Source organism: Heterocephalus glaber, unplaced genomic scaffold (assembly GCF_053883595.1).
Source record: "Heterocephalus glaber isolate CG9 unplaced genomic scaffold, H.glaber_assembly_v1.0 deba00001687, whole genome shotgun sequence".
NCBI classification, from domain to species: Eukaryota; Metazoa; Chordata; class Mammalia; order Rodentia; family Bathyergidae; genus Heterocephalus; species Heterocephalus glaber.
This window is the reverse complement of record NW_028258412.1, coordinates 27,826,141-27,848,362: the sequence shown is the minus strand read 5'-3', so window position 1 is coordinate 27,848,362 and position 22,222 is coordinate 27,826,141. Positions and strand designations below refer to the sequence as shown.

Sequence of the window (22,222 nt, the reverse complement as noted above, 5' to 3'; positions counted from 1 at the left end):
GGGCAGGTTACCCTGTAAGTGGAAGTCATGTGTGACACTGGCCTCAGGTAGCAAGGGTCTCAGAGTGACTTGGTGGGCATCAGGCCCTTGGGTCTGTCATTTGCATAGTTCCAGGTATCTGCCTAAAGTTGAAGCACAGGATGGAAGTGCCAAGAACTCTGACCTCCGACCTTGGCTGGTTCTGCTGGCCCTGGATAGGAGTTCCATGGTCTTGGAGGTACCACCTATGCTAGGGACCCAGGTGCCGTGGGCTCAAGTTTGTCAGAGGAGGCTGTAGCTGATGGCTTGTTTCTGACCCTTGTGTGATCTGGGTCTGTTCCTTTGCCTTCTCCTTCTCCCCAGGCAGGAGATGGACAGCCTGCAGCGGCAGATGGAGGAACACACCATCACTGTGCATGAGTCTCTGTCTTCCTGGACCCAGGTGGAAGCACCCCTGGGAGAGCACGCCCACCCCCGGGGAGACACCCAGCAGCAGGGTCGCAGCAGGGCACCCAGAGAAGGCCTGGAGCAGTGACAACCAACCACTGAGGGCAGTGTGCTGCTGTGTGCAGGGATGTACCGTTTCTAATACTATTTATTTGATTGTGTGCTCTACATTTTCCTGAGAGATGAAATTTTAAGTTTTGCTTTTGCCTTTGAAAAGGAGTGAAATAACAGAGTAAGAGCCAAGGTTTAGAGAAATAGTCATTGCAAACCACAGCTAGCTTTTCCCATGAAATGACCAAATCTTAGAAGCCGGGTTTAGAGCTCAGGAGGGAGTTTCTGGATGTCTGTCTGGTGGGTGCTGTGCAGGAGGAGGTGTCAGTGGGCATGAGTGACATTCATCACTGGTTTCTGGCAGAGGCTTTGCAGGGCAGGGTCTGGGGGCAGCAGCGCCAGGGACCCAGGCAGTTCTTCCATCCCACTTAGCAAGAGCTTTACTTTTCTGCAGAAATGTTTGATTTGCACCTTTGGCTTTTTAGTTCTCTTTTTTTTAATAGCCATCTCACCATAGGATGTGTATAAGCACTGAAAATCATAATCTTGTAAAAGCATACGCGTATATTATTTAAGAAGAACTGATTATCTTTTTATTGATTGCCATTTGAAAATTTGCTTTTGGGTAATAATGTACATGTAGGATTTAGGGATGTCAGTCAAAAAACTGTATTTTAAGAGGTATATTTTATTTACTGCACCTTCTAAAGCCAAATATTCTTGCACAGAAAAGATTCTTTATTGTTTTAGTTTCACTTTTTTCTGAGGGTTTTTACTTCCTCCCCAGTCTCCTCATAGTTTACAACATTGGCCTGTCAGGCTGCTGGCCTGGCGTGGTCCATCTTGGCTGACTGCCAGGCAGATGAAGCAAGGACCTGGCATGTGGGGGCACAGGGTGTGGAAGAAAGCAGGGGAGGAGGAGGGCCTGACTCACACGTGGGCTGCAGGCCTCCTGAGACAGTGTTCCCCGGGCCCTGTGATGTGGTGGATGCCAGCATCACCTGGAATCAGCTCTGATGTCTAGAAGAGACTTGCAGGTACCACAGGCAAGTGGCTGCAGTCTCCTTGGAACGGAGGCTCAAAGACAGATGCCTTGTTTAAGATTAGCACCAAGTGAGGCGATTTTACTGGGATGTTTTCCACCTAAGGTCCTAATGCTGCAGACTGACTGGGAGAGATGAGGTCTTTAAACTTACCCCCTAGTTACTAAGAAAATCTAAAATGATACTTATTGTTAGGAGTTAGGAGGAAGAGAGGGAGGGAGGTCCAGTAGCCTCTGAAATGAAGTTCTGGAGTTACTGGTCAGTCCCAGTGTGCACGGTTAGTAGATTGCTTGTATCTATTTTGTGGAGAAAACAGTAAGGAATTTTTAAGGTGTTTATGTTCTTTTGTAATGTACTATTGGAAGGTTAATTGATATGGTTAAAGTAGCATTAACAACAAAGATGTTTGGTGTTTTAAAAAGAATTCCTTAGCAAGTATTGTAATTTCTTAAATGTATATATCATTTGTACAGGGTTAATCTTGAAATAATACTTGACAACTTCATTATAAATATATCCTACTTTTTACCTAAGTTGGACATTGTTTTGACAAAATTGTTTTTGTACCATTAGATAAGAGAAATGGTAATATGCCTTCTTATTTATTTCTGTTATATTATCTTTTGTGTTAGTCTTAAACCAGGAGGTAACCCTTGGGCACAGTCTGTGGCAGAGCTGCCTTCTCCTGAGCTGCTGTGCTTTCCTGTGAGGAAAGAACAGGCTACCCTGACTCCTCCATTCAGGAAAAGCGGCTCTGCTCTGTGCCGCTTCGTCCCTCACACCTGGCTCGTCTCTAGCTGTGCCCACCCCATTGCCTGGCCCTCTTGGTTCCAAGGGCCTGGCCGTCTTGGCCCTAGCCCGTGTCTGTCTCTGTGTGCTTGTTTTGCACACGCCTGCCATGCTGGACCTGAGGCCCTGTGCCCAAGCTGGTGCTCCCTTCATGCTTCCTTTCAAAGTTACCTTGAAGAGAGGTTGGGTTTGTAAGTGGCCTGCTTTTGATCACTGAGGGATTTTTCCTATCTCCAGGGGTCTCTACTGCACTTCTACCTCCCAGAGCTAGATTCTTCGTGACTGCAAAGATTGTGCTTGTGGGCAGAAGTGGGAGTTACAAGATTCGCTTGTGGGTGACCAGTTCTGTCTAGAGTACTACTGTGTGAGAGCCTTCCACTGCAGTGCATGTGTGCATGTGACTCCTACACACTGTCTGTCGAATCCTGTTGCAGGGAGTATTGTCTTGGGCACTTATGATGTCATTCCTTGTTTTGCTTTCTTTTTTTTTTTTTTTTTTTGGTACCGGGAATTGAACTCAGGACCTTGTGCTTTCAAGGCAGGCGCTGGAACCACTGAGCTAAATCCCCGGCCCATTCCTTGTTTTTCTTATGTTCAAAAGAAAATTTATTTCAATGTGGTATCCATCAAGTATTTTTCATGGTATATGTCAATCAAAGCCACGGATCTCACAGACTTATACACCTTTGTTGGAAGAAGTAACAGGCAGTGTTTTCAATAGGACGTGAAGCTAGACTCAGGCCTGGGTCCAAGGGACAGGATTAGCCTTCTAAGAAGACACTGTAGTATACCACATCAGGAAGCTTGTGCTAAACTCTTTCTCAGTTTAAACTTCCTTTCCTTGGTATACGGTTACTGCAAAAGCCATGAGCCTACAGAATAACAATAATATTTCCGGGGATTTAGCTCGGTGGTTCCGCCAAATGCCTTGCAAGCGCAAGGTTCCAAGTTTGATCCCTGGTACCAAAAAAAAAAAAATTTCAGAGACAGAATAACAATGACATATATTATTCCTATTTCTATGAGGTTTTTTTTTAACAAAAATTTAAGCGTTGTGTGTAAAGATTCTGAGAGTGAAAAGGACCTGCATATTTGAAAGAGAACTGTCCTGGGGCATTCCTTTAAAGGGCCCCTGACGTAAATAGCTGTGGTGTGAGTCTTACTCTATCTCAACCTGTGGTGGGCTCAGCTTCAGACAGGATCCTTGAGGGCTGTTTTCAAAGGTCTCCAGAGTTCTTAGTTGCTCATTTCTATAAAAAAGATTCCTCACAAAATAGAGTTGGTCAGATTGGGACAGTTCTGGGGAAGTGTCACCATGTGTAACAGTTTGTACCTTTAAGAAGCATGTTGATTTTTTTTATGAATATAAACGTGCTTGGGAATTCCTTAAATTTTGTGCAATAAACTATTTTTGGTAAAGGTTTTCATATTTCATTGGGGGGCTTTATTTTAATAGTTATATTGTCATATTTTAGAGTATCCTTTTTACCTCATGTGGTTGCACACCTGGTCCCAGTATGTTTTAACAGAGAATTCTGTTCTGCAAAGTTTGAGGCAATTGTTGCTTTAGAACAGGCAAGAGCAGCAGGTTACATGCTGCTCCCTCGCTGACCTGTATTCACCATTGCGGCAGGCCGGGAGCCCTGGGGAGAGTGTGTTGAGGGGACAGTGGGCGCTGAGCCTGCCCGGCCACGCCCTCCTGCTCATCTCAGTGCTGCCTCCCAGCTCCTCTTGTCTCCATCAGCCGTCCTTTAGTTTTGATCAAAAAGTTAGCCAGGTGTAGAGTTTTCACCTAAATGCTACTATTAATAGCCCATGTGTTTTTTGTTTTGTTTTTTGAGACAAAGTCTATGTAGTTCAAGCTGGCCTTGAACTCACTGTGTAGCCCAGGCTGACCTCGAACTCAGAGCAATCCTCCTGCCTCGGCCTCCTGAGTAATGGGATTACAAGTGTGCGCCACTACACCTGGCTAACCCACTCATTTTTACAAAGTCTAGAAAAGAAGAAATAAGTCACAGGATTTGACTTGGCCCCATTCTCTCTCCCCTGTGGCTCCAATGTTTCACCTTTGATAGGAGGGTCAGGTGATGAGGATCCTCTACAGTGTAAGTGAAAATCCCCTGTCCACCTTCTTCAGTGGCCTTAACCTCCTGAAATATGGGAAATGCAATATACTTTGTCTGCAATAACTAATTTTTTTTTGGTACTGAGGATCGAACTCGGGACCTTGGCGTGCGAGGCAGGCGCCAGAACCACTGAGCTAAATCTCCAGCCCTGCAATAACTATTAAGGGGCTTGTATGTGTCTGAACTTTTTGCTCTTGTCTATAAAATTGCTAAGCTTCTGCAGGGACTGGACTAGTTGGAATTATATTTTCAGGCAGTATCTGCGTCATGCAGTAGATGCTCCACGCTCCATCCACCCACAGGTTGCACAGTGGCCACTGTGGGAATGACTGGCAGACTGTAGTAGCCACTTCCTGGCACGGAGTGGTGGCAGCACTGTTAGGGAACCCTGGGGGAGCTCAGTTTTTAAAAATCTCCAGGTCACTCAGCATCTGACCCCTCATGCAATCCCAGGAAGCAGATGATGGGGGAACCTGTAAAACAGGGTTATTTACACCTCTGCCATCCAGTTTGCTGGGTAAACATGATAGTTGCTAGAAGGGTCCCCAAGCCTTTCCTAGATGAGAAGAAATTCTTAGTATAGCAATCAATAGCTCCTAAAAGCAGAAGCATTTATTGGAACTCTGCCTGGCATTATGCATGTTTTCACTCAGCAGTGACTGTTGCAGACTCTGATAAAAAGTGTGCTTTGATAAAGGTCTTTTTCCTGGAAGCAGTGGGCACTATTAAACTGTGTTGCCAAGCTGTCTCTGCCATTCTTTTCGATATCCTATATCCACCTGTTTGTGTGTGGGGGTGTAACTGTTGCCATCTCTATCCCCACATCCCATAGGATGGGTGGGCTCAAGCCTGGCCCCACCACACGCTGACCATCTGCAATTTTGGGTGGGGAGCAGGGGCTGACACCTCCTGAAGACAGAGCTCCCAGCACCTCCCAGGCAGGGGCAGGTTTACAGGCACCCTGGGGTGTTCAGCTGTCCAGCCCTCTCATCCAGGAATCCACAAGGGATGCTTTGTGGGTGTTTTGCACAGGACTGTCATGTCTGAATACCCTAAAGCGTGCAGATCTACTGAGGGGTGGTCCCACCTCACAACCTCCCAGGAAGCTTCTCATGTGGTAAACGTCACTTCTCCACATCAAACACACTTCTGAGTTTCCCCAGTACCTAGATGCCCTTTCAGTGTCTGTCCTGAGTTGGGGAAGACCCTCTGTGGGCCGTCTCTGACTCTGCTCCCTGTGACTGCCACACAGCCTGCCCAGCCCCTCCCATGGTGCCCATGCTGCTCAGCTGAGGAGAGGAGCCAGCGTGTTCTGCTAGAGGATCTCAGTCCCGAGTCCCCTGGCCTGAGCCCTGTTTTCTCTCTACACAACATACTATATGACTGGATTTCTACAGGTTCAAAACATTGCTGGTAACAATCTCAATGAACATATATTCCTTTTTCTTGTTTAGTACTGGGGATGGAACCCAGGACTTTTGCATGTATCCTTTTAAATTAAGAAGTTCAATTAATACTGAGAATAAACGAATGAAAAACATCATTAGCTGCTCCCTGCCGATCTGGGGCTTACTCCTGAGCCTGTATTCTTAGAAGATTAATATTACTGCATTCCACCAGCATCAGTCTGTAGTGAAGATTAAATTGAAATGTATCTAAATTTATGTTGCAATAAAGTAAATCCTGAGGCTGTGAAACATTGGAAATTCAGGCCAGCACTTCTCAGTCCACAGTGGCCATTAACAGGGTTTTTATCCATTTTCCCCACAATTATTCTATTTAACCACAGATAACCATATCTATTTAACAGCTTGATGGGGGTGGTGAGACAGCCCTACCTGGATCCTTTTTGGCTGGATCTACAGGAATCTAGGTGAGAAGGTATTGATCAGGCTGCTGAGGATGCTGGACCAGAGACCCAAGACTTGTCAGTTTCTCATTCCCGTAAACAGCTCAAGGATAAAAACACCAGGTGAGAGCAGGGCTGAGAACAAAGCTGCCTCTATCTCTGGGGACAGCTGTGCTGGGTTCCACCTGCTGTCTGGTGTCCCAGGTTAGGGGCCAAGGGCATAGGACACCTGTTGATAACAGCACAGTGGCTGTCTTCCTGCTGCAGTGTGTCCAGCTACAACTGGAGAATGGAGGCGAATCCTGGCTGGCAACTGACTATGCTGTTCATCGTTTTTCGAATCGGTTCTCTTAGAGTACTTGGATTTTTGGTTCAGGTCACAAAATCCCTTATAATTGGGGAGGACTCTGCCACTCTTAAAAGTGCGTGTGCATGTGCACACACACACACACACACACACACACACACAGACACACACTTTCAATTCATGTTTGAACCATGAGTAGTTAAGCCAGCCGTTGTAGGGGCTCTATACCGAGTGTGGCACGTGCTGCTTCAGCTCTAAGACATACTATTGCAGTCCCTAGCTACCACTGGGAAAACCGAAGCACAGGAAAATTAATCCAGCAAGTCACCCAGGAGCTAGGCGGTTGGGCCACCAACCATGAATGCACAGTGGTACATTCATGAACACTCCAGCGTTGGGGAGAGGCTGGGGGAGAGAGGATGTATGATGGTGTTACTTGAGTCCATCACAGGTTGAAAATGCTGCAAGTCCAAAATGCATTTAATACACCTAAACTACAAAGCAGCTGCTCAGCACTGTCACATGCTGCACATGAAGGGCTAGCAGGGAGCTGCAGCTTGCTGCACTGCCCAGCACCACAGGAGGATCTCATTGCATATCAAAATTCAAAGTATGTTTTCTGTATTTTTTAAACAGCTTTATTTCAGTATAACATATACAGCAAAGTTTACCAGTTTTAAGTGTATAATGCAGTGAATTTTCAAAGTGTATACTATCATGAAACCACCACCAAAATCAAGTTGCAGGATGATTTCACCACCACCAAAAGTCTGTCATGCCCTTGAGAGTCAATCCCCTCCCCAGGCCCAGCACCAGCTTCCTGTGGCTATGGTACTGCCTTTACTAGAATTCAAGTAAAATCTTAAAAGTATTTCATTTTTGCTCCTGGGTTGCTTCACTTACCTAAGGCTTTTAAGATTCATCTCCATGGCTTCCTGTACTGGCACCTAATGCTCACTAGGACCCCACTGTGGATGTACCAGGATGTCTGTCCATCCTCTACAGTAGAGCTCATTTCTGCTTCCTGGTTATTTTACATTAAGCATTGATGTCCCTGCCAGTCATCTCTAGGCCAAAGCAGGCTCCTAGGCAGCCCTGGATGGAGGTGGGCCCTAGAGCAGCAAACGCTGGGTCTTATGCCAGCTTCTCCAAGTGTGGTTGCTTCTGAAAATTTATCATTCAGCAAAGCTGAAAATTCATGAGTCAAACCATTGTAAGAGGACTTTCTAGCCTAATTAAAAACAACAAATGGTAAGCATTCATTCAAACAAGGCACTTTTTAAAAAAATGGCATAATTTACAATAAAAAAGCACAGATTTTTCAGTGTACAGTTTGATGAGTTTAGACAAATGTGTGGTTCACTATAAACCCAAAAAAGCTAAAGGGCATTTTCGTTTGTTTTGGTACTGAGGATTGAACTCAGGACCTTGTGCTTGAGAGGCAGGTGGTGGAACCACTGAGCTAAATCCCTGGCCCCCTAAAGGATGTTTTCTTTGTGTCCCTTTTTAGCCAACTGGCTCCCTCCAGGACAACTGCCTCCAGGGACAACTGCTGTTCTGATTTCTTTCACCAAAAAGTTCTGCCTGTTCTTAAGACTCAAAACTGGAATCATGTATGTACTCTTGTGTCCAAATAAGGCAGGAGATTAAGGCATGGCAAACTCACTGAGCAAGTGGGGGTGACCTCTCAAAAATCAGTTACAGGACACATGCTCAGAACAGGTCCCAAATCCCTGTACCTGAAACCAATCAAAGTGGTGTCTTCAATTCTTCTCAGGAGAACTCAAACAAGTTTTGGGTTTTTTTTGGTACCGGGGATTAAACTCAGGATCGTGCACTTTCGAAGCAGGCAGAGGAACCACTGAGCTAAATCCCCAGCCCTCAAACAGGTTTTTATCGGACAGCCTAAACCTGATGTCGGCTTGAGGGGGAGACACAAAAGACAGACTCCATCAAGCTGGGCACCACTGCTAACTCTTGTCAGTGGCTCACCTCTGCAGGGTGTATTTCTTTTCTTTCTTTGGCCCACACTCACTCTGAAGAGTGTGTTCCTTTTCTTTTCATAACCTTAATAAATGTAAAACCTGGTTGTCTTCTGCCGCTCTGCATGAATGTCTGTGGGTGGGATCTGTGATATGGGACAGTTAAAGTCACCTACTCCTCAGGGAAGCTTTCCGTGCCCTCAAGGATAGGGGATGACATGTAACAAGTAATTCGGACTAGAAACAGCAAACTATTTCTCAAGTGTGCACTGCGACTGGACAGCATTTTTACTCACTGAAAAACTTTCTTCTCTAGCTTTGGTTGGTGGCATGTCTGTAATCTCAGCTACTGGAGAGGATGAGGTAGAATAGCGAGTTTGAAGCCATCCTGGGCAAACTCAGCAAGACCCTGTCTGAAAATTAGCATGGCATGGTGGTGCCCATCTGAAATTCTAGCACTTTGGGAGGGTGAGGCAGGAGGACCCAAAGTTTGAATTCAGTCTGGGTGACTTAGCAAGATATTGTCTCAAACAAATAAATGGCTGGGGATATAGCTCAACTGCTAAGACTGAGGCAGAAAGAGCTGCCAAACATAACTTGGAATGGACAATTATTGTAAAATATTTGATAATGAACTCTGCTAAAACGCTGCTTGAAACTTGTGTGAAATTGTCCCTGCTTGGAAACTCTGGGTGAGCCTCCTCCCTCTTGTGGGGGCAGCTCCCGGAGAGATTAAAAGTTAGCTTTGAAGTGTCTAAGTACCCCGTACCTAATGCTGCTTTGCCACGTCCTTGCTACATTCTGTATAACCGCAACTCAAGCTACCCTGTAGGCTATGATAAGGTATAAAAAGGAAAAACTATCTTAACTTGAGGTCAGCCTAGAAGGACTCGTTTCCTGAGGCTGTCCATTGCCTGGGAATAAACTTCTTTTTTTTTTTATTTTACCCAACTCTCCTGTCTCTGAAAGATCATTTCGATTTGGCGCAACAAGACCCTAGGTTGAATCTCTAACACTGGCAAAATAAAATACAATAATAAAAGGGGGTCCAGGGATTTACCTCAGTGGTTCCGCTGCCTGCCTCGCAAGCGCAAGGTCCTGAGTTCGATCCTCTGTACAAAAAAAAAAAGATAAAAAGGAACTGGGGCTGTAACTCGGTGAAAATGTTTTCCTAGCACACCAGTACAGTGCAGCTCCCCATACCCGCCGTGGGGGAACTTGATCTCTAAAGTCCAGCATCTTCCTGAAGGCTTTAAGTCACTTCGCCCCAGAGAAGCAGCAGTGTTTGTCACGCTGGGCCGAGCTCCAAGGCAGGGGTTTCTGTTTGGGCACTGGGGATTGAATCCCGGGCCTTTGTGTGCACTGGGCTACGTACCCCTCCCTTTTAAAATTTTACTTTGAGACAGGGTCTCCCTAAATCGCTAAACTGCGCAGCCTCCCAGGCTGTTGGTATTACAGGCATGCGCCACCTAGCACAGCTGGGCAAGGGTTTCTGGGCGCTGCTGTGTACGTTCACCCCCTAATTGGCCAGCTCCTCTGTTCAGACCTGACGTGGACGCCAGGCAGGCCCTGCGTGGCTTCCGGTGGAAATCACACCTACCCAGCTCCTGACTCCGCATCCTGCGAGGACCCCCCCCCACCACCACCACCATGGTTCCTCTCATTCTCCTCGGGCCCAGCCCGGTCCTCTCCGGCTCAGGGAAGGTCCTCCCTGCCTGGCTCCCCTGCCCGGGTGCTTGAGGTCCAGGGACGCGGAGCGAGGCGGGCGTCCCCAGCTGGCCACCCAGGGCGCTGCCTGACCCGGTCTACCGGAGTTCCGAGGCGACGCGCCTGAGTCAGGACCCGCAGCTGGCCGTGGCGCTGCCTGACGGTGCCTTGCGAGGACTAGAACCCCACGCCTCGCGCCGCCTAGGGGCGGGACTGGAGCCGCGGTCGTTTGCTGGGACGTGGACAGAGAGACGCGGTACCCGCGTTTAGTCCCGCTGGGCTCTGCCCTCCCCGTCGCGGCGCAGCAGGCGGGCGGCCGGGCGGCTTGGGTCCTGACAGGACGGGCGGCGCGGCGGGCGGTGTGGCGGGCGGTGCGGCGGGCGGCGGCCGAGACTAGCTCTGCTTGGTGCGGCGATGCTGTGGCCGCGACTGGTAGCGTCCGAGTGGGTGGCGCTGGCCTGGGAGCTGCTGGGCGCCTCGGTGCTGCTCTTCGCCGTGCGCTGGCTGGTGCGGCGGCTGGAGAAGCGGCCGCGGGATCTGGACTGGGGCGGGACCCCCACTCCGCCGTGCCGCGCTCCCACCGGCCCTGGCCCAGGTAGGCGCCTCGCCCGGCCCTGATGGAGCTGGAGGGGAGCGGGGCTGCCTGGGGCGGGCCGGGTTCCGACCCTGGAAAACCCTCTCTTCTGAGGAGTTGGGCCGAGCCTGGTACGGTAGCGTGGAGCAGGTTCTCGCTGTCGTGGAAGCAAAGCCGGCCGGTGGCTTCAACCAGGCCAGCGGTGAGAGCTGGCTTGGCTCTGAGGGCGTTTGAAGTGTGAAACCAAGCGGGATTACTGCTGAGTGGACGTAGTAAGAGAGAAAAGTCTAGTGTGGCTCGGGTTTGATGCCGGAAGACGGGAGCCAGGTTGTCATTCATCGCCCTGGGTAGGGAGAGAAGGGAGCTGGGTCCGGAACACAGGAGCAGCCGTGCGACTGCGGGCTGTGTTCTGGCTCCACCGCGGCCTCCTTGGGCCTTCTCGGCATTGGGCAGGTTGCTCCTGAGCAAGGTAGAAGTAGTAAGAGCTCAGCTAGTGAGGGATTATGAGAGGTGGGTCGTGCAGTACTAAGTGCTGTCGTTGTTGTCGAGACCCCCACCGCCCTGTGGAGCGGCTGAGGCGGCAGTTTCACGTTTTAGTCTAGTGTTCCCAGCCAAGTTTTGGAGATGAAACTCAGGCGTCCTCAGGCGCAGAGAGTGGGTAAGCTGTAAGGCTGGAAGCTCACATGGGGTCATATCGGCAGGGTTTTAGTTGCTTTGGGGAACCCTTGGTCGGGCTCCACTCCTCTAAAGCCCGTGGCTAGCTCCCTCAGCCCTCCACCTCCTTGCCAGACTATGAATCCTTGCTCTTGCTCTGAGTCCGATGTCTTTCTAGAAGGTACTGTTATAGGAAAATGAAAAACAAAAACAAAACTGGTAACTCTACTTCAAAACGTTAGGTTAAAAGAGGTTCTTTGAGTAACTTATTTCTCATTTGTTGGTTTTACAACCAAAGAAAGAGGTCCCAGGAAGGTCAGGATCCTTCTGGAATCATACAGGATTATGGCAGAGGCCAGATGGGATGCAGGTCTATGGGTACTGGGTCCAACACTCTCCGTTGTATTGAGTTGTACCTTTTTTTCATCCTCTTAAGCAAGCGTCAGGGACATCTTTGTTAAGTAGAGTGCTGATTTGTCCATTTACACTGTCAACACTTGGAAAAATTCGGCTGGACTGTTACTAGCCATTTATGCTCATACGCTCAGGTTTGTCTCCTTGCCGCTAACCATATCAAAGGAGGCCGTATATTTAAGTAAAAAGGAAGAAAAAAAGATTTATTTAAAACTAGTTCTGGGTAGGTGGGGTCCCTTTTTGCTTCAAATCACCATCTCACTGCCTGAGGTGGGCATGGGTCTTTTATATAGTAAGGAGCAGAGGGGAAGAAGCACAGAGACAGTGCAGAGTCACTTGCTTCATCACTTTCAGCCATCTTCAGCTCATCCTTGTTTCTTTCCTTTTTTTGGTACTGGGTATCGAACTCAGGACCTTGCGCTTTCAAGGCAGGTGTGGCACCACTGAGCTAAATCTCTGGCCATCCTCTTGTGGGAAACAAGCCAGTTTCCTGGCCTCCTAGGACTGGTATCTGCATTTTCTGTCACTTCTTTTGAGCTGAAGTGGGGAGGATGTTGCTATGTGCTCAACAGGAGAAAGTTTGGAATTGTGTTTTACAGAAATTGTTCTTTACAATTTTCCCCTTATTTTACTTTTATTTTTTCGTTTTTTGAAAGTGGGTCTCGCTGTGTAGTTCAGGCTGGGTTTGAAGTCACTATGTAGCCCAGGCCAACCTTGAACTTGGGGCAGTCCTCCTGCCTCAACCTCCCAGATACTGGGATTATAGGCATGTGCCACAATGCCCGGCCCACTTGCTCATTTTTAGCCTACACTCAAACCTGAGTGTATGAGCTTAAGCAGCTGGTAACAGGACTGATACTGAAAATTGCCCAAACACGAGGTAGAATGAAGTATATGCTAGTAGAGTTAAGGCTAAGGCATTAGAATTTTCAGTGTTTTTTTCATTAAGAATTTCTTTTTTATTTTGTTTTTCATTTGAGATGTATAAAAGATTGCAAAAATAGTACAAACTACCTGAACATGTGAAAAGATGTTCAACGTTGCCAGCTGGTAGGGAAATAAAAGTTATCCCTAAAATGAGATAGCACTGCACACCTGTTAGAATGGCTTAAAAAGACAAAAAACCTTATGTGTTAATTACTTTCCTCTTGTTGCTGAGACAAAATACCCGACAGCCAAAGTTAAAAGGGAAGGGGTTTATTTGGCTTATAGTTTCCAGAAGTTTCAGTCCATAATCAGCAGACTCCAAGGCAGGGATGACAAACAGGCATGGCAGAAAAGAAACAACATGGTGCACACAAGGCAGCAAAGGTAACAAGAGAGCGTTACCAGCACTTTTCTGTCCCTTTTATCTTTTTTTTTGGTACCAGGGATCAAACTCAGGTCCTTGCATGGGCAGAACCACTGAGCTAAATCCCCGGCCCTGCCCCTTTTATCTTATTCAGACTACTGGGATTAGGGCAGTGCCAAACTAATCCACTCACATGTAGTGGTTTAGTAATTACATGCCTTTAACACCAGTATCACACAAAAAGAAAGTCCCACCTCATCGGCATGAGGCTTTGGGGGGACATCTAAACACAAACTATCATAACACCTTACATTTCCAAAATCTGCAGAGATGTCAAGAAGCTGTGTCTCTTATACATCTCTTGCAGTTTCTTTCACTCCTCAGTTTTTGTCCTAGTGAAAAGAAACCTTATTTTCATACTTAAACCCATCTATGAATGTTCATAGTTCTATATTTGTGATTGCTGGAACTGGAAACAACATGGGTGAACTTCAAGGAGAAAGTAACTGGTTAAATAAACAGTGGTAGGTTTGTACTCTGGCATACTCCTTAACAGGGTTCATTCAACCTGGGTGGATCTCAGGGACTTTGTGTTGAATAAGAAAAGTCAATCTCAATAGGTCTGTTCTATATGATTCCATTTGTTTTTTTTATTCTCATTAAGTTTATTGGTATATTTTATGTATAAAATAGTTACATTCATCATTGGGATCTTGTACCTTTATATGAGTATCTTGGTTCTTATTTTTTTCCCCTTCCCCTGCCCTCCCTTCACCCCCTCCACCCTTCCTGATTTGCAAAGACTTTGTTTCCATTTTATTCCTTTTCTCATATTTTTTCTTTTCCCTTCTTTCCTTTCCCCCACCCCACCCACTTCCCCTACTCCTTTAGACCTTTTCTTCCTGTTACACAATATCAATTATACGTTTTAAAAATTACAATATCAAGATCTAGGGGCTGGGGATTTACTTCAGTGGTTCCGTTGCCTGCCCTGCAAGTGCAAGGACCCTAGTTTGATCCCCAGTACCAAAAAACCCCACCAAAATACAATATCAAGATCTAGAAGACATTACCACAGATTTTTACAGAATTTAAAAGGGTATAGAAAGCATATTACAAAAATCTTTTTTGAAATACATTTGACACCTTCTAAGAAGTACCTTGGAAGACAAATTAATGAAACTAACTCTGGAGGAAATATAAAATTTGAATAGCACCTATTAAAGTATATTCCTAGCTTGAAAACCTATCTATCATATACATTTTAACTGATAAATTATGTCAAACATTTAAAGCAGAAAAAGGGAACACTTCTCCCCTCATTTTAGGAAATCAACATTGTGCTAATACTAAAACTAGATAAAGATAATAGAAGAAAAAAGTATGAACATAGACAGAAATTTGTTTAACAAAACAAACTATTAGAAGTCAGATCTGGCAGTATGTAGAAAGTGCTTTTATTATAGGGACGGCAGTGTTGGTTCAGCATTGGAAGATCCACCCCCAAAAGTCATCATTTTTACAGAGGAAAGGAAAAAGCCATATGATCCTGTCAGTAGTTGGAGAAAAAGTATTGGACTAAATTCTACACCTGTTCATGGTAAAAGCTATCAGGAGACCGGAAGTAGAACAGAACCTTCTCAACAGATCAAAGACATGTACTCCATACTTCCAGCAAAAACGCCTTATATGAATGGAGAAGATACAATGCTTTCTCCCTAAGGTGGGGAACAAGGGCAGATATGCCTACTCTTCATCTGTCCATTAAATTTTGAAACATAGGCCCAAACCAAAATAGCCTGGCAATAAAATGACACAGGATAGGAGGGCAAGATAGAAGTAAAATTTTTATATGTAGTTGAAATGATCATCTACAGAGAAAATACTAAGAAATCTCTAGGAGCCCCTAGAACTTGTATTTGAATTTAGCAGGATTAGAAAACAATGTATATATAAAAATTCAGGTCTATGTATACTTCCTATAAAAGAAGAATTGGATATTGAAATTTAAGTTATGTAGGAATACAAAGGACCTAGAAAAGTAAAGAGAAAAAGAAAAACAGTGTTGGAAGATGTTTAGTACCTAATCTTAAGACTTCCTCTAAAGCTACAGTAATCAAGGCATTGTTGGTGTAAGGAAAGACATATAGATCATTTGAATAAAACAGAATCTAGAAATAGAATCACACATATATGGTCCACTGAGTTTTGAAAGATTATTTAACGTTAACATTTTATAGAACATAAACTCAATTCAAGAGAAGAGGAAAAAATAGGGTTTTCAGCAAATGGCACTAGAACACCTGATATCCGTATATAAAAAGTTAACCTCAACCCTTTATTTCCATTCATAAAAATAACTTGAAAGAATCTGTGAACCTAAATATGAAAGACTAAAACTATACAACTTTAAGGAGAAATTATAAGGGAAAATGTTTATGAATTTAGGGTGGCAAGAATTTCCTGGGATATAAAAAACATGATGTATAAAAGAAAAAAATTGATAAATGAGAGTCCATCAGGGCCGGGGATTTAGCTCAGTGGTTCTGGTGCCTGCCTCGCAAGCTCAAGGTCCCAAGTTCGATCTCTGGTACCAAAAAAACCCCCAAAAAACAAACAGGAAACTGAGAGTCCATCAAAATTTAGAACTTTAAATGATATCGTTAAGAAAATGAAAAGTAGTCCTTAAACAGACTATATTTATAATGCATATAACCTATGACCAGAATATATAAAGAACTCTTACAGCTGATTAATAGACAACCGAATTAAAAAGTAGACACCAGATGATGATAAATAACCAGTACAACACAAGGAAAGGTGTGCAACACTAGAATCAGAAAAATACTAATCAGTACAATAACAAGATTGAATTATACACTCATTAGGGAGATGAGATTAAAAGTTTTAAAAGAACAAATGTCAGCTTAATTGTGAACCAGTTAGAACTTTCCAATACTGCTAATGTGAATGTAAAATGATAAAACTGTTTTGGAAAACAATATAGAAATTTCTTGTATTACTGTTAAGAACCAACAGCTCTGTTCTTAAGATTTACTTAAAAGGACTGAAAATATATGTTCACAGTAGATTTGTACATACACGTTGAGTATCCCTTATCTGAAATCCTTGGGACCAGAGTGTTTCATATTTTCATTTGAAATCCGCTTGATCTGCAAAGAGGATAGCTATTCCTGCTTTTTTTTTTTCCAGGTTCCTGTCACATGGAGTATTGTTTTCCACCCTTTAACTTTCAGTCTATGAGTTTCTCTTTGAATTGTGTTTCTTGTATGCAGCATATTGTTGGATCTTGCTTCTTGACCCATCCTGCCAGTCTCTTTCTTTTGATTGATGAATTGAGACCATTAACGTTGATGGTTATAACTCATACATATTGACATCTTTGTCATGACTTTTTCTTTTTGTTGGATTCTCTCCCTTTGTGTTTAATTTCTTGTTGCGCCCAATGGATTCATTCTGCTGGGCTTCCTGGGGTTGTGATCCTTGTCTTTTCCTAGGATACTATCTAAACTTTTTTGGAATGCTGGTTTGGTATTCATGAAGTTCCTAAGGTGTTCTTTGTCATGAAAGTATCTTATTTCTCCATCAATTTTGAAAGATAATTTTGGCTTGAAATACATCACTCCAAGCTCTTCTTGCCTTGAGGGTTTGTGTTGAGAAGTCTGCTGTGATTCTTTTGGGCTTTCCTTTGTATGTGATTTATTTCTTTTCTCTAACTGCTTGTAGAATTTTGTTCTTCTGTTGGTTTTCTGGAATCTTAACAATTATATCCCTATGTGTAGATTTTTTTTGATCAAGGCTATTTGGAGTCTTATATGCCTCACTTATCTGTATGTCAAGTTCTTTTCCCTGCTTGGGAAATTTTCTGCCATCACTTATGTGAACAGTTTTTTTATGTCATCTGCACGCTCTCCTGTTTCTTCATTGACTCCAGTCAGTCTTATGTTATTCTTCTTTGCATCATCTAGCAGCTGCTGGATTGATTTCTCATGGTTCCTTACAATTTTAAAGCAATTTTTCTTTTCCTGGTCACTAAATGCAATCTTATCTTCTATATTTGAAATTCTGTCCTCACATTGGCTCATTCTGCTGCGTAGATTTTCAATGGAGATTTTAATATCCTGGAAATCTGTTTATATCTGTTTTATGGATTCCATTTGTTTCCTATGTTGGGATTTCATCATGTTCCTGAGCTCCTCTGTAGATTTATTAATCATGTCTTACACTATGAGCACAATCTCTGCAGTTGTCTGAGAAATTATTTCTGATTTCATTTTTTCCAGATCCTCTTTTGTTGCCAGTTCAGGGAGTCCAGGTGGTTGAGTATCAGAGTGTTCCATCTTGTGTCCCTTTGGGATTGCTGTAGATGATCTGGAAGTCTGGTTTTGAGACTTGTTTAGGTGCCTTCTCATTCTGAGGAAGGGGGTGCTGCTGGCACCTGTGGCTCACCTCCTCTGTGCTTGCAGAGGTGGTACGGTGGCCTGGAAGCCTCCTCTTGTGCTCTGGGAGTGGCTCACCTCCTCTGTGCTTCCGGGGGTGGTACCGTGGCCTGGAAGCCTCTTGTGTGCTGGGAGTGGCTCCCCTCCTCTCTGTATGGTTCCATTTTGAATTACTGCTATTTTTTTTTGGTATCGGAGATTGAACTCGGGACCTGGTGCTTGTGAGGCAGGTGCCGGAACCACTGAGCTAAATCCCTGGCCTTATGATTCCATTTTGAGAATATTCTCAAAATGAAGCAGTTATGACATGGCAATTAATAATTGTCAAGGGGTAGGGACAGTGGGGAGATTGGATTCACTGTAAGGTGCAGCAAGAAGGAGATGTTTGGTGATGGAACTGCTCACTTCTCGTGGTGGGTCACATATCTGTGTGTGATGTCAGGTTTCTTGAATTAAAAAGAGGGCCTACGGAGCTGGTGAGGTCTTAAGTCTGTTCACAATATTGTATAAGGTGAAGCCTGGCCTTGAATTCACTATGTAGCCTAAGCTGGCCTCAACTCAAGATCCTCCTGCTTCAGCCTCAGGCAATGTCCCTATGACCTGCTAACTTCCAGGTTTTGATAACATACTACAGTTAGGTAAATGTCAGCCTTAGTGCAAAGTTGGGTGGTCCAGGGTGTATCTCTGTACAATTTTGCATCTTCTTGTAATTATTTCAAAGTAAAAAGTTACAGAAATTCTTTATACTGTTCACTTAGCTTCCCTAACTGTCAGCATCAAGTGTGAAAACCAGAAAGTTGATGTTGATGGAACTCTGTTCAGTCTGCAGACCTAAACTCAATTTTTCGTGACTGTGTCTGTTTGTACAGATACTTCCAGTTCCCATCTTTGAGTTTATCCCAGCCCAAGAATCTGTGAACCGTACTCACAGCTGTCTTGTGAGTGAAGTCTTGGAGCACAGCTCTGTCCTTGTCCTTGTGTGTGGTCTGCACGGGTTCCTGATGCTGGAGAGGCTGTGTTGCTCACAGAGCTGCAGATCTGGGCTCTCTGGTGGTCCCTGGAGTGCTTCACTGACCCCGGTTCTCCTTCCCCTCCATCTCTTTGTCAGGGAGAAGCTTATTTGCTTCATCATAGGGACACATAAAATAGTGTTATCAATTTTTTCTTTTCTCTGGGTTTCTGTTTTGAACAAGACAAAAAATGAAGTCCACAAACACAACAGTGGAGAGTGACCCAGGTTTAGTTTATTAGGAAGAACAAAGAAAAGCTCTTGCTGGCTGGTAGAGAGGGGCTAGGAGGAAGAATGCTATGGAGGGCCTAAGTCTAGGAGTTTATATGTAGACTTTGGTGTGAAAGTTCAACAGTGAAACCATACTGTTGCACTTTTATGGAGGCCTCTGACTTCAGGGTGGCAAACTTCCCTTAACCCCGACTTCCTAGGGCTTATCTCAGTTTATGTAGGCCCTTGTTCTTTGAACAGTGTGGTCGCCACTTGTAGCTAGGCCTCTGACATCAGCAGCGTAGCCTTCCTTTCCATCTGACTTCCTGGAGCTTGTCTCAGTTTACTCAGACCCTCGTTCTAACTTTGGGTTGTTTTTCTGTCTCCGGCTCTCAGTACCCCTCAACAGTGATACTCCTAAGTGCCACTAGTGGCGAGGGGCCCTCAGCTGTTTTTGCTGCTTTTGGCTGAAGAAGGGACATTACTAGGGCAACAGTCAGGGTCCAGCATTGTGAGGCCTACCTAAGGGCCCTGAGTAGAAACCGGGAGGTGGATCCATCGGTTTTGTCTGCATTATCATCAGTAGCTTTAAAGATGGCAACTGAGAAACAGCCAAATTTGACTGAGATTGTGCATGCATGGTCCAAATAATAAGGGTGTAAGTAAGAAACATTATCAAAGGAATTGCCAGGGGAAGTAATTTCCCAGTAATCCCAAATTAGACCAGAATGTCTAATTTCAGATCCCTGACCAGGATCCCTATGGCCCAGATAATTTTTAATGGATCTTAGAAGGATGATCAGTTAGTTTGTGTGTTGCATCTCTTATTTAGACTGGTTGGCATAAAAGCAGCATTATTTTTTTCTAGGAATAGACATCATTCCTCTTTTTTAGTATTTAGAAGGTCTAATCCCCTTCAGTTTTGTAGAGCCACTGGTGTTAGTGAGTCTGATTGGTTTTGAAGGGTTGTTAGGCTCTGTGTCATCTGTTGTAGACTTTTAGCAAGATCAAGAGAGAGTTTATTGAAGTAGTAAGGGATATGGTGAGACCCACTAATTCTGTACTGGTCTCTGTCAGGTAAAAAAGCCGAAAACTAAGACCAGACCAGGCCGCAACAAGCCTTTATTGTAGGGACAATCTGCCAGGCTGTCTCTGAACAAAGGAGAGAGAAAAGCAATATGGCCAGGATGGGCAGTGCTTCTTACAGGAGCTGGGGTGGGGCTGAGTGAGGGTAGTGGCTAGGGACTGGGGGAGCCTGTGATGTCACTAGGTATTAGGAGGAGAGCCAAGTATTAGGTTACTCTTTTGTGGGAGTAGGGGCATGTTGGGAAGAGGAAGGTAGCTATTAGATACAGCAGCCACCCTAAATTGGAGGGAAATCTGTCATTCCAGGCTCTTGTTTTATGGTTGTTGGGCGAAGGTCTCTTCTTCTGGAGCTGCTTCAAGCTGACAAAGGGGCGAAGGTTAGGGCTAAACCTGGATCTGATGGGGGGAGTGGTAGGTAGGGGCTTTTTCCGTCTGCTGCAGTGGCTGGTACCCCGCCATCATGAGCTCCGTGACTGTCTGGTTGGTAAATGCCCTCATGTGTTCCTGCAGGAAATTTTGAAAACAGTGAAACAAGCATGGTTCAAAGCAGAGGATCAGACAGATAATGCTGAGGGGTCCCAAGAACAGTAATAGCCAGGGGAGCCATGAGCTCCAGGAACCAAATATATCCCATCATTGATTAGCACCTTGGGGGTAATATCTGGCCCACTGAGTCCTAAGTCTTTCCCTCATTTGATATGTAATTTCTCTCATTATCTACATAGGTCTTACAGAGACAGCTGGATGTTTAGGGGCCTGTCTGTTAAAGAAGTAAGAGACTGTTATAGAAGTAAGAGATCATAGCCCATGATCCAAGGGCCCATGTGTCATGTCCATGCTCTGAGAGAATGAGTGGAAGAGTGATAAACACAATTTATGTAATCTTTATAATCTCTGTAATCTTTCTTTGGAATATAAAAGGTGCATGTAACTGAGCAGATGTCTTTTGGAGGCCAGCATACCAATGAGTGCAGTGTTACTATGAATCTGACTTGTCCTCTAAATTCAAGGCCATGAAAACACACATTTTAGGTTGATAGTTCCAGCAAAGCCATGGAATAGTTGTATAAAGGACAGTTTTATTCCTGTATCTCTCAGTTTTTGGAAGCCTCCTAGATATATTTAAAAATAAAGAGAACTGATAACCTCAACAAGGACACTGGCCAACTTAAGGAGATCAAGTGTAACATAAAAGGCTTGATCTTTTCAGACACGGGTAGGTATCCAGGAAATATGAGCACAGTGAGAGAAGAGGCATCATAAACAGAACAAGGATGTACATTATTTTAAAGAGAATAAATCTTGTAGCTGCTTGTTATAGAACTTATCCTGGCTGTGGCTGACAAGCAGTTGATCTTCTCCCCAATACTCTTACTGTATTTTTTTTATCACTACATGATAGTTAATTAGTTATCACAGAATCAGAAAAACATTTATCTAAAAGGAGAGATCTTGGGCTGGGGATTTAGCTCAGTGGTTCTGCCGCGTGCTTCACAAGCAGAAGGACCCAAGTTCGATCCCCGCTACCAAAAAAATAAATAGAAGGAGAGATCTGGAGACCAATGGTTTCTAGGATTGGACACCTGCAAAGAGCTTATTTTAATTTTTCTGAAAAGAATCTGTACACACTTGTAGCTAATTAATGATTTTCCCTTCTATTTTGTCCCCAAAGTTTTGTGTGTTTTTTTTATTTTTATTTTTTAATGGCTGTGTTATGAGTGAACCAAAAGATTTTTATGGGTGGGCTATGTCTTAATTTCTCTGAAGTCTAGCTTTATTATTATGTCATTATTTTATACCTCTTTTGGTTATTTATTTCTGCCAGGTGTTTAAGGCCAAGTTAAAGTGAGGCCTGTGTCAATCAATATGAACCTCTTGCTGTCTATCAAGGTCAGTTAAGTGTCCCCAGGCCATTACTGTGGAACCATGCATAGTGCCTCTGTGCTCCTCTGTTAGTGTCAGCCGTCAGGATGGGTCACGGCCTTGCTTGACCAAGTTGCTTTCAGTGAAAGCATGGGAGATTTTTTCTTGGTGACCCTCCTTTGGCACACAGTACATTGTCCTCTGGTGCCCAGCAATCTCCCTGTTCAGGAGGTTGAGTGACTTACCAAAGATGTAGGACCCTGTAGAGAAGGTTCCCTCGTATCCTGGATCTTTGTTGACCTTGAGGGGCCAGGGCCAAAATATTGCTGTCCTCATAGCCCAGTTACTTTCTAGTTTTGGTCTCCAAACTTTAGTTGTTGA

General features: G+C 44.6%; 2 protein-coding genes and 1 long non-coding RNA gene across 12 annotated transcripts in view; 2 read left to right on the top strand and 1 right to left on the bottom strand.

Annotated features, from left to right (window-relative positions):
- Golga3 (golgin A3) overlaps positions 1–3,728 on the top strand; it is a 43,277-nt gene extending 39,549 nt beyond the window's left edge. For all 9 annotated transcript variants that reach the window (XM_021257734.2, XM_021257740.2, XM_021257739.2 and 6 more), the window contains one exon: positions 343–3,728. In XM_021257734.2, coding sequence (XP_021113393.2) covers positions 343–514 — 172 coding nt within the window. In that variant the 3' untranslated portion in view covers positions 515–3,728. The remainder of the gene's footprint in view (positions 1–342) is intronic.
- Positions 2,778–10,396, bottom strand: LOC147822048 (uncharacterized). The gene is made up of 2 exons (XR_015446299.1): positions 10,174–10,396; positions 2,778–9,685 (listed from the first exon to the last, which is right to left on the bottom strand). It is a non-coding gene; the product is annotated as an uncharacterized LOC147822048 (long non-coding RNA).
- Positions 10,397–10,408: 12 nt separating this feature from the next.
- Positions 10,409–22,222, top strand: part of Ankle2 (ankyrin repeat and LEM domain containing 2) — a 45,043-nt gene continuing 33,229 nt past the window's right edge. For both annotated transcript variants that reach the window (XM_013071875.3, XM_004844033.4), the window contains exon 1: positions 10,409–10,875. In XM_013071875.3, the coding sequence (XP_012927329.1) occupies positions 10,695–10,875 (181 nt within the window). In that variant the 5' untranslated portion in view covers positions 10,409–10,694. The remainder of the gene's footprint in view (positions 10,876–22,222) is intronic.